Here is an 11,745-nt window from a genome sequence, read left to right as displayed (position 1 = left end):
CCCCCCCAACAGTGATAACATGTGCTGGTAGATCAAGCCCCTGCCCCTTCCTAATTTAACTACTTTCAGTATGACACAGCTAAAATGAGCTTGAAAAAAACAAGCAGTGAAACGGAACCTCCACTACAAGAGAGCCTCTCACAGAAGCACATTGTGAGAATAATTAGGTTAGAAAATGTAAAGGACTATTAATTTTGCCTTGCATCTGCAGTCTCAGAAACTTTGTAAGTAATAGCTCTGGTCCCAAAGATGCTATGTAATGTAGTGTTGAAAATGTCATATAATCATATTCAGACAGAAAATATTTAATGAATGAGAAAGTTGGAAGCATACACAGTATGGACAAAAGTATTGGGACGCCTGTTCATTCTGTGTTTTTTCTTAAATCAAGGGTATGAGTATCTGTCTGAGTAAGGAGCATTGCTCCTTCACTAAACTAATCCACAACTTTTTTTAACAGCCTTGATATCAGGAGAAACAATGAACAATAGCCTTGGTTCAGGTAGTTTATCAATCACATTAGTATAATATTTCTGCCATGAAATTTAATTTTCCACTTTCAGAAATTAACTATGGTACTTTTAAGGTAGAGCATCATCTGAATGCTGCATAGTAATCACATGCAAGTTTTTGTGTATATTTTATTAAACACTTTATATCACTTGGTTCCAGTGAATTGAATAATCAAAGTCATAAAGAGTGATTTCTTTTAAAATGGTTTTATTCAGGGCTGGACTGGGGACTAATTTCAGCCCAAGACTTTAGTTTAAACCTGCTGACCAGAATCCCAGGGTAGGTCAAGACACTTCCGTTACTCCTACTGTCCTCCAACTACATTCCTACTTACGTCCCTTCTTTCATGCATAACCTGAAGGAGATGAGGGGAGGTTATGGAGACCTGCTGTATTTATGTCTATTTTGGCTGCTACACTTGCTCCTTTAGATATTTTACATCAAACCTTGTGATGATTTAGCGTCCCCTGCTGCGCTGGCAAGCTCATCTGAACATTTTGGGGATAGTTTTGTATTCTAGTGTGAATTTAAATATAACTTTTAGAAACTAGTGTATCCTAACTATCCTAACTAGTGAAACTAGTGCAGCTGTTCAAAGTGTCAAATCACCTTTTAAAGTATCTAAACAAAGACATCACAAAGATTCCCATGCATTTTGGAACATGTTGTATCATGACTCAAAAGGTGAATTAGAATATGGTTTTTGATTCACATACAAAGTGTCTTTTTGTCCTGTGAAAAAATGTTAAAGAAGGGATCGACATGGACAAAATGGAATTACCATTGATCAACTTTTTAGGCATTTCTCCTAGGGTTGTCTGAAGAAGATCAGTAGAAAAAAGCTTTTAGGGTTTCTGTCCACAGTCACGACTATATCACGACTATATACTATATATATCTCGACTATATCACAACTATATACTATATATATACAAACCGGATTCCAAAAAAGTTGGGACACTAAACAAATTGTGAATAAAAACTGAATGCAATGATGTGGAGATGGCAAATGTCAATATTTTATTCGTAATAGAACATAGATGACAGATCAAAAGTTTAATCTGAGTAAATGTAACATTTTAAAGGAGAAATATGTTGATTCAAAATTTCACAGTGTCAACAAATCCCAAAAAGTTGGGACAAGTACCAATAAGTGGCTGGAAAAAGGAAATTGAGCATATAACGAACAGCTGGAAGACCAATTAACACTAATTAGGTAAATTGACAACATGATTGGGTATAAAAATAGCTTCTCAGAGTGTCAGTGTCTCTCTGAAGCCAAGATGGTAAGAGGATCACCAATTCCACCATTGTTGCGCAGAAAGTGCAGCAATACCAGAATGGTGTTACCCAGCCCTTAAACGTCACTGCACCTCAAACAGGAATGCCACTGTCAAGGAAATAACAGAATGGGCTCAGGAATACTTCCAGAAATCATTGTCAGTGAACACAATCCACCGTGCCATCCGCCGTTGCCAGCTAAAACTCTACAGTGCAAAGAGGAAGCCATTTCTAAGCAAGCTCCACAAGCTCAGACGTTTGCACTGGGCCAGGGGTCTTTTAAAATGGAGTGTGGCAAAATGGAAGACTGTTCTGTGGTCAGATGAGTCATGATTTGAAGTTCTTTATGGAACACTGGGACGCCATTTCTAATGACAACCATGTATCTACAAAATGGTGACTTTACAGGAGAAGATAAAAATGCTTAACTTTGATTGGAAGTAAATGTAGAATAATGGTTTATTCCAAGTTATTTAGAGCATTTCTATTGGTCTATCCATTCAGAATTACAGAAATGAAAAAAAAAATGAAGATACATGTTTTTTTTTATTGGACAGCAGTGTTATGAACCTATCCTGGCAGGATGGAGAGAATGGATTTGAGCAAGACAGTAGCATTTAGGGAAAGTGTGAGCAAGTACGAAAGTTGTATACAGTGTATTAATCCCATTGAGTGATTTTGAAGGATTACTGTATTTGCTGTGCATTAATGGAACAAAAGATAATGTAAATTAATATAAATATGGTGAATTCAGAATTTGATAGTTTATTCCTGACTCATAAATTGTTGACAAAATATAAAGCATTCGTTCATTTTGCTCAAAGGGTTCAGAGCCCACCAAAATCATTAGGTGCAAAGCAAGATTACCTCCTGGATCATGGTGCCAGTTCATTGCAAACATTTCTGTCAATAGCTATGCCAGCTCATGAAGCTCTTTATTGAACCACATTAGGAACACAACATGTCCATATATATATATATATATATATGTTTAAAAACACATCAAAATGTGTTTGATGTTTCTCCGTTACAGTGATTCTGCAGTCATAAATGTAATTTCTTTTTAGGCAGTGACATTTTATTTGGTTGGTTATTTGGTTGTCAACAGTAATTTCTCCTCATTGAGAGGAGTACTGTGGGAAGTGCACTGGCATGACCAAGACCCAGGACCCACTGGAGGGATATAGGTTTTAGGGGTCCTTATAAAGGTGCACGTATTTGTCACTGTACACTCTACAGCGAAACGTGTCCTCCGCATTTAACCCATCTGGTAGTGAACACACACTCACACGTGTGTTAGGGGCAGTGAGTACACACACACACCCAGAGTGGTGGGCAGCCAACTCCAGCGCCCGAGGAGCAGAGAGGGTAAAGGGCCTTGCTCAAGGGCCCAACAGTGCTAACCGCTGAGCCACCACTGCCCCTTAATACATGTGGAATGATGGCACTGAGCTGACACAGTTAGTGATGTGTCTTTTATTTTTCATTTATTTTGAAAGCCAGTAAATTGCCTTAGTCCATGTTGATATTACAAGACTGAGAAAATTAGTATATTAGTCTCATCTTAAACTTAAACTCTATCATTCTATTACATTATTAACAAGAAGTTACTTGTATGCTGTTTATTATGTAAGTAATATTATACAAATGCTATGACAGTAATTAATATTTGCATTGATTAACATTGATTGATTTATAGAATAATGTAAACTGCAGTCATCAAATGGTCATCTCAAATAGTTCACTTCCATTTCTGCTCATTCCTATATCTGTTGGAATCATCTTTATTGCCCTACAGAGACATAAAAAGAAAAGACATTTAATCATTATTAATAGACTACTGAAAATATGTCCTTCAGTGGTGGAATCCAAGTTAAACAACAATCTGAACTGGTTTAGACAGTATGACAGAGGTAGCTTAAAGGAGTATTAGTTTATGTAATATATATCATTCAACAACAACAACTTCACAGAATACACAAAAATAGAATATGATACAAACATAGAAACATTTAATAAAATAAGCAAATAACTGTATGTAAAACATAAAAATGAATTGCCAAATATTAGGTTTTAAGCAACTTACACCCGATCTGACTTCTGCTGTATGCCTGTTTTGTTCACTGGATTTTTTGAAGAAGAAACAAAGGAAAAAAAATATTGAATTAGATTTCAATTATACAGTAAAATATATGATTATTTAGATATATCTGTTTATAACTTTTTTTAGTCTGTTGCTTGTACTACTGAACAAAATGTATGATGTACTTAATTTCAACAGGGGGTTAACTGAATCCATACCTTAGGAATCAGTTTTAGTTCTAAAATATACTTAGTTCTTAGTTGGAATGTGGAGTTTGGAGCATCCTGTGGTTCCAGACATGGTACTTACACCGCTGTTGGACCTAAGTGGACAAAGCATAATTATGTATTTTGACTGTGTGTTTAAACATTTAGCCAACACAGATTTTTAACAGACAGTTTAACTGACTGAGTCGTGTTAAAAACATTACGTTCCACTTATACATCATCACCTAAATGAAGATACTTACTTGCCCATATTCAGATCAGGCTCATTCATACGTTTACTCCTGTAACACAGTAAAATTAGGCTAGTCAGATACTGGTAATTTAAATGAAATTAATAAATATTAATGAACACAATCTAACAATCTAATCTATAAAAAGGAACGTGACCAAGAAAAGTTTTAGAAACAAATCATAACATTAATTTCCAAGAATTCTTCACAGCCAATCACAAGATAAAATTCTCAGCATCAAATTGTGGAAATGAAAGAAACATCTGCATGCTTTCTATCCTTTTGGACAAAACAGTTTCTAGACAAACTTTTACTTTTGGTTTGTATGAAAGGTACGCAGGCATAAAAATTATGCTGAGCAACAATCCAGAGAACAATATTTATAGAAGTTGAATAGAGGTGTATACTTTAGGTGTATACTCTATAGAGGTGTATACTCTAGGGTGACGGATGCATATTTTGGAAGCAAATGGGTATTTATAGCTAGAGGTACTGCAGAATTCATTGGGCCTATGATATTTTGCAATAGTCTTTGTGTTTTGCCAAGGATGGGTGTCTGAAGCTTGTGAATACCTTGCCACTTGTTTCCTGTGCTAGCCTTTGGAAAATAAGCATTATGTAATAATTCAGGCTGTGTCCCAGTTGAATACTGCACACTAATACTAAGAAGGTTAATACTATATACTGATCTTAATATTGCAGGGTTGGCAGATTGGTGCACAACATATTAACCTAAGAACTTGTTCTGTACTAACAGACAGCAATAAAGTGTTGTTAAGCCAACATACGTACTGTATTGTTACATATTGTAATGTAGCTTTACACTGTTCTAAAAACAACAAAAAGCATTCCTTTGGTTTGAAGGGAGCGCTGATGGGATCGCACCCGGTGCTCGAGGTGGCTGCACAGGAAGGGCTAATGATGTGGCAGCATGTGTAACTCACCCTCATAGCCCACACCTATACAGTCTCCAGAACCCATTTCCAGTGGCAAGACTGAGCCTAAAAGATGTGTCTATGCCAGGAAACCAGCAAATTTAATTGAGCTCAGAGGAGTGATCAAATATCCAACCAGATTTGTGCAAGAAGATTGGTGATGGTTACCAAAACTGTCTGGTCAACGGACATTAACTATTAACCATTAACTAACACAATTATTGTGTGTTTCATATGTTTGATGTATGTATAATTTTGACCCTGTGTTTGACATGTGGTCTTTTTACTGCTGATTGTCAATAGAAACGGATAGAACTTTAGAGTGATATTTAGTTATTGAAAGTACAAGTAGCTATCAAATAGGTTTAGCATGGCTAAACCTAAAAAAGTGAAAACCGACAGTTTTTTGAAGGTTAATGAAGTAAAGAAATGAAATGTATTTTTAAAATGTGTGTTTGAATAAGTAGTGAATATGGTTAACAAGGTAAATTTGCTTCTTATGTACTTAACATTTGTGTGAAAACCAACTCCTATGTATATTTGTACTCCTAAATCTCATACCACAGCGATTCTTACAATTCAAATGTTAAAAGAGTAGTCTACTTAAACCACATATGAACACTCAAACCCCTGTTTTTTTCTGATTCCTTTGAAAGTGTCAGTCCACTGACCTGAACCTGTTGATCACAGAAAGAAAGAAAACAATCAGAAATTTTAATAGAAAGAAAAACATCCAGCCAGCCACATTAATATGGCAATAAACACAGTCTCTGTAATATACACCAAATACCAAGCAGTGTAAAGCCACACATTATTATGCTTGCTATTCTGTGAATAAATAATATGTTGTTCTATAATTTACTATTTAAAGTCCAAATAACTAAACACTTTGAATGGAGCAAGTTAACTAATTTATGTTAAACCAACTTTTTTTTAGAATAGAAAGAGAACCTACTTACCTTTGGGACATTCTGTACATTTGATTCCAGATTCTGTGTAAATATAAAATAAACTGTTATTTTATGTGCAGTAAGGTCTGTTTATTTATGTACAGAGGATTGTTTTAACTAAAGCTGTAATTTGACCAATAATCTTGGAAATATATGCTTCACCCCCTTAAAATGGGTTCTTCAAGAGTTCTTCAGTTCTTCAGTAATATTGGGCCTGTTCCAACTTATAACTATTTTAAAGCTAAAATAATTCTATGCTTGGTGAAATCAAACCAGTTTACTGAAAATATATATAAACAGTTTACTGCAAATAAGGGGTGGGCTCTGCATATGAACACAGCAAACATTCTCTTTCTTAACAGTATTTCTGTTATCTGAGTTAAACTTTGAGAGAGGGACTAAAATAAGGTATGTAAATAATGGCTAATTTAGAACATGACCACAAGCTGATAGTTATGCATTCAATGATTTGGAACTGGAACAATGTTTTTTTACATCATTATCATATTTTTAAAATAGAATATTTTTCATTTCACTATAATCATGTCCATGGGTTGTACCATATCTACATTAGCAACACTAGAAGGTAAGTAATTAATTTGTCCATTAACCTTTTATACTTAAATATGATTAACATTTGTCCCAAATATCGAAACACAGTTAATGGTGATTTTGTTGTGTGTTCAGGACAGTCCTTCCATATTCACAAAATATATGAAGTACATGTTTATTCATTGTACAAGATGCCCAGTTCTTAAGTACAAAAAAGGGACTTACATGTTTTTTGTGTATTTGTTGTTGTTTTTTTTGGGGGGGGTGAACATCATTAAGTCACCCTAGGCTTGTCTGTTACTTTTTGTCCAGCCTGGCAAACATTTTCTTGGTGTTTTCTTCTGTTTGAGTTTATCCTTTTGGGTTTTTTGGGGATTTTTGCCTGTTTTTGAAGGTTGTGGTTTGTCTATTTATGCTCAACAGTTCTGAATTTTGGCATTGGCTTCCATGTTTTTGTTCAGAATTGTTTAAGTGTTAAAGATATACAGCCATAGATGCTACCTTCTGGACCACAGAATTAGAAGAAAGAAAGAGTGGCTGAATGGCATTTACTTACCCATTTCCAGACTGGAGCTCGTGGATCTGTTGCCTGAGTTGTGTTTTTTAGTAATGAGAAAAGAAAGAAAACACAAAGCATTTCTAACAAGACCTGGATTGTAAAAAGGATTGTATGGATTGCATTTGAGAAAAAAAAAAATCAAGGCCTATACTTCATAACATAAATAATGTCCAATATTTAACATATATGTACACGTAGTGTACATATACAGTCCTCAGACTTACTTATAATTCTTGCTCATGAAGAAACACATCACTCCAAATAAAAGAGCAGTTCCAAGTGCAGCGGCAACTGGAATTATTATATGGGACATATTTTCTTTGCCTGGAAAAAAACAATAACAAAAAACACTCACTTATAGCCAAACACTGATATACAGATGACTGTAATATCTAACTTACGCTTCACATAGAGGGGGGTTTGGATGGTAGAGTGCTTGCCACCATGGAAATTGATGGTGCAGGTGAGTTCTGTGTTAGTGTCCTTCTCTTCTGGGATAAAAGTCAACAAGGACTCCACTTCCCAAATTCCATGACCAATATCCTTGTTGTTCACTATGGCATCACTATTTGGGTAGCTCCATGTAATGGTGGGGGGGTGAGAGGGACAGGTGTGTCTGGTAGAACACTTGAAAGAGGTAGCCACTCCTTCCTCCAAGAATCCCTTTTTGTCCAGGTTTGGTTTGTCTGCAACATCTACACAGCAATTTTGAAGTCATTGTTATTATTATTGAAATTTAAAGGTTCAATCCCCCTTTTTTTCAGTACCAACACTATGAGCTTTAGCAAGGACCAATAACTGGGAAATGCTGCAGCTCATAACATTGTTGAAACCATTTAGAACAACAGACATACTTACCAGTTGGGACGATGGTAACACAGCTCTCCTTAAAAGAATACTGGTTAAATGTTGGGATTTCAGCCCTGAAACAGAACGGGCCGTTGTCATGGTCTCTGACTCCATCGATCTCCAAGGTGCAGTTTTGTTCACTCAAACGGCCAAGGAGGGTTGTTCGGCCTTTAAAGCTGTCTAACACTTTGGTTCTATCTTCATGATAGATAATATCGCCCATCTTTTCCTTTGTGTGCCAGATTGCCCTTATACGTGAGTCTGGGAGTTGTTCACCAGGGTACTTGAACGTGCAGGGTACCACAACACAAGATGAGACCAGCCCTTTGATTTTGGGCTCAACTTCTGCCTCCCAGTCTTTAGAAAACACAGTGGCAAAGATCACTGGAAAAAAAAATTGTATTTACATTTAACATGCTCCAAAATGACTTGGAATAAAAGCTTTTCATTGTATAGCTTTTCATAATATAATAATAATACACAATAATATATTATAAACAGGTGTGTATAAACTTGGTACATATATATATATATAAATATACACAATAATAAATATGTTCGATTGTACCTTGCAGGCAAAGCCAACGGAGCAGCAATCTCTTCTGTACACTCATACTGAAACTGCAAATTTGTCACACTGTTAAAAATAGACACTTTTTGGCAAACTATTATGAGTGATCAGTAGGAGGCTGTATATACAGTCATGAGAAAAACAAAGTTCTGAAGTTCAACAAAAAATATACATAAAACATAAAATGAGGAAAAAACTATTCAGATTCACATCAGAACACATCAGATGAACACCTTATATATATATATATATATATATATATATATATATATATATAATATTCCAACAAAAATGAAAGTACACCCAATGAGTCAACGACTTGTAGAACGACATTAAACAGCAATAACTTGACATTTTCTCTATGACTCTATACTAATAATGATTGACTCTCTGATTTGTTTTAGCCCTCTCTTCTTTACAACATTGCTTCAGTTCTTTGAGGTTTATGGGCATTTATTTAAGGTCCTGCTCCAGCATTTCAATTGGGTTGAGGTCTGGACTTTTACTCGGCCATCACATCACCTTGATTCTTTTCTTTTTCAGCCTTTCTGTTGTAGATTTGCTGGTGCGCGAACCCACGAACATGTAGTAAGCGTAGATCTCATTTAATGTGACCCAAAAATACTTTTCTCTACTATTTTTTCTGCAATAATTGACATTTTTATATTTCAGTAAAGTTTTCACTTTACCAGTCAATCTACATCCTCATTATGGCATCATCTTCTGTATGCTCCACACACATTTCTTTCAGTCAGTCTCAAATAATCAATTACTTCCCCTGTAAATACTCATCTCAGTATTGTACTGCTTACACTTTTTATATTCAACATTCTTTTAAAATAATGATGATGATGATATCCAGAAGCCTGGAGCTAGCACAAAGTGTCTTTCTTTCACATTGGATAAAATTAGATATTGAAAACTGAGCATCTACAAATATTAAATATTACCTTTCAATGATAAATGTGCATGTATTTGTTACTGTACAGCAAAATGTGTCCTCCACATTGCACCCATCTGGTAGTGAACAGTGTTAGGGGCAGTGAGTACACACACACACAGAGCGGTGGGCAGCCAACTCCAGTGCCCAGGGAGCAGAGAGTAAGAGAGCAGAGATCCTTGCTCAAGGGCCCAACAGTGGCAGCTTGCCAAGCCCGGGATCGAACCCACAACCCTGTTATTGATATCCCGGCACTCTAACCGCTGAGCCACCACTGCCCCAGAAACTATTTAATTTCCAGTTAAAGTCTTATTTGGCACTAGGTTGAAAATATTAAATACATTTTACAACAATTGCTATTTGCATGTAAATACATTTGTAAATAAAATCATACTGAAATTACAACCACAAGCTGGTTTATCAGAGAATCTGTTCTCTGTAAAAATGATCAAATGTGATTTTACAGTCACTATCCATGTAAAATAAAATAATTCAGTCTGCATCTCTGTACCATCTCTGTACCACAAATTATATTTACATTCTCACAGTAAATGGGACAGTAAAATTAAATACAATCTGGTGTAACTAAAAAATCTTTTGTGCATATTTATATTTATACTTTTTTACTTGGCATATTTCAGTACACGGCTGAGCAACTAATAAAAAATGCAACTTACATGCTGTTTGGGTGTAGGAAATTGATGTCTTGTGTTGCTTAGGAGGATGGATGCAGGTGGACACTATGTTCAAGTGACCTCTTCAAGTGAAAGGAGGTGCAAGTTAAAGCCCTGCCTTCCTGTTTTCTTAAAATCACTGGAATAGTAAAGAGAAGCTAAATCCCCAGAGAGGTCTACATGAAAATTATAGAATAGATAAATAGAACAGCTGTTTTGCATGTGCCAAATCTGAACATGTGTTGAGTTAACTTTATTTAACATTTTGTATGTTGTGTTGATTTTGTACACTGCTCAAAAAAATAAAGGGAACACTCAAATAACACATCCTAGATCTAAATGAATTAAATATTCTCATTGAATACTTGGTTCTGTACAAAGTTGATTGTGCTGACAACAAAATCACACAACAATCATCAATAGAATGCACAAAGGCGGAAGGTAGCGGTCCTGCTCCTGGGTTCTTGCCCTCCCATGGCCTCCTCCACGTCTCCTGGTGTACTGGCCTGTCTCCTGGTAGTGCCTCCAGCCTATGGACACTACGCTGACAGACACAGCAAACCTTCTTGCCACAGCTCGCATTGATGTGCCATCCTGGATGAGCTGCGCTACCTGAGCCACTTGTGAGGGTTGTAGAGTCTGTCTCATGCTACCACGAGTGTGAAAGCACCACCAACATTCAAAAGTGATCAAAACATCAGCCAGAAAGCATAGGTACTGAGAAGTGGTCTGTGATCCCCACCTGCAGAACCACTCCTTTATTGAGTGTGTCTTGCTAATTGCCAATAATTTCCACCTATTTTTCCACCTATTTATTGTTTATTCCATTTGCACAACAGCATGTGAAATTGATTGTCAATCAGTGTTGCTTCCTAAGTGGACAATTTGATTTCAAATCTTTTGATTTCAGTTCTTGGTTAGGAATTGCCCTGCTGCATGTACCTTCTTCTTCTTTTTTTCCCTTCCATCTATGTCCAGGGGGGTTAGCTACAGTGCCATAAGCTATTTAATTCCCCTTTTGTGTTCATTACATGTTAACTAGTTTTGTGTTTGTAGTCAAAGTTGACCGGACTATTAGAACTGATTCTAAATTCATAATAGTACATATTGGTTGTCCTGATGTTGTGATAGATCTTAACTGATAGGTTATAGATTCTTGTGAACATTATGACATTTCAACTTCGTATTGCTATTTATGGCCTGTAGGCCTCTTTAACCTAAGCTTTTTTTTAAGTGGTACAAAATAACATCTTGTGTTCTTTGTCAAAATTGACCAGTAAGATTGTTTTGCAAATAAGGGACATGAATCCAAAATTACACTTGAAAACCACATTACAGAATTCATGTTAAAACACATTAAATAATAACAGCACAAAGATTT

At 35.9% G+C, this 11,745-nt stretch overlaps 1 protein-coding gene across 1 annotated transcript; it reads right to left on the bottom strand.

The window, feature by feature from the left end:
• Positions 1-5,927: 5,927 nt before the first annotated feature.
• On the bottom strand, positions 5,928-8,832 carry LOC140565703 (myeloid cell surface antigen CD33-like). The gene is made up of 7 exons (XM_072691744.1): positions 8,748-8,832; positions 8,189-8,563; positions 7,732-8,025; positions 7,555-7,654; positions 7,328-7,360; positions 6,229-6,261; positions 5,928-5,946 (listed from the first exon to the last, which is right to left on the bottom strand). The coding sequence occupies exons 1-7, from the start codon at positions 8,791-8,793 to the stop codon at positions 5,928-5,930; spliced, it is 900 nt and encodes a 299-aa protein (XP_072547845.1). The 5' UTR covers positions 8,794-8,832.
• Between the last annotated feature and the right edge of the window lie 2,913 nt (positions 8,833-11,745).

Source organism: Salminus brasiliensis, chromosome 11 (assembly GCF_030463535.1).
Source record: "Salminus brasiliensis chromosome 11, fSalBra1.hap2, whole genome shotgun sequence".
Classification (NCBI taxonomy): domain Eukaryota; kingdom Metazoa; phylum Chordata; class Actinopteri; order Characiformes; family Bryconidae; genus Salminus; species Salminus brasiliensis.
The sequence above is the reverse complement of the archived record's forward strand: the minus strand, read 5'-3'. Positions and strand labels throughout refer to the sequence as shown.

Coding starts and splice junctions, on each gene's coding strand:
- LOC140565703 (XM_072691744.1), bottom strand. CDS start 8,793: ATGAGTGTACAGAAGAGATTGCTGCTCCGTTGGCTTTGCCTGCAAG. Junction 8,564..8,747: donor CCGTTGGCTTTGCCTGCAAG/GTACAATCGAAC, acceptor TTTTTTTTCCAG/TGATCTTTGCCACTGTGTTT. Junction 7,655..7,731: donor AACCCCCCTCTATGTGAAGC/GTAAGTTAGATA, acceptor GTTTTTTTCCAG/GCAAAGAAAATATGTCCCAT.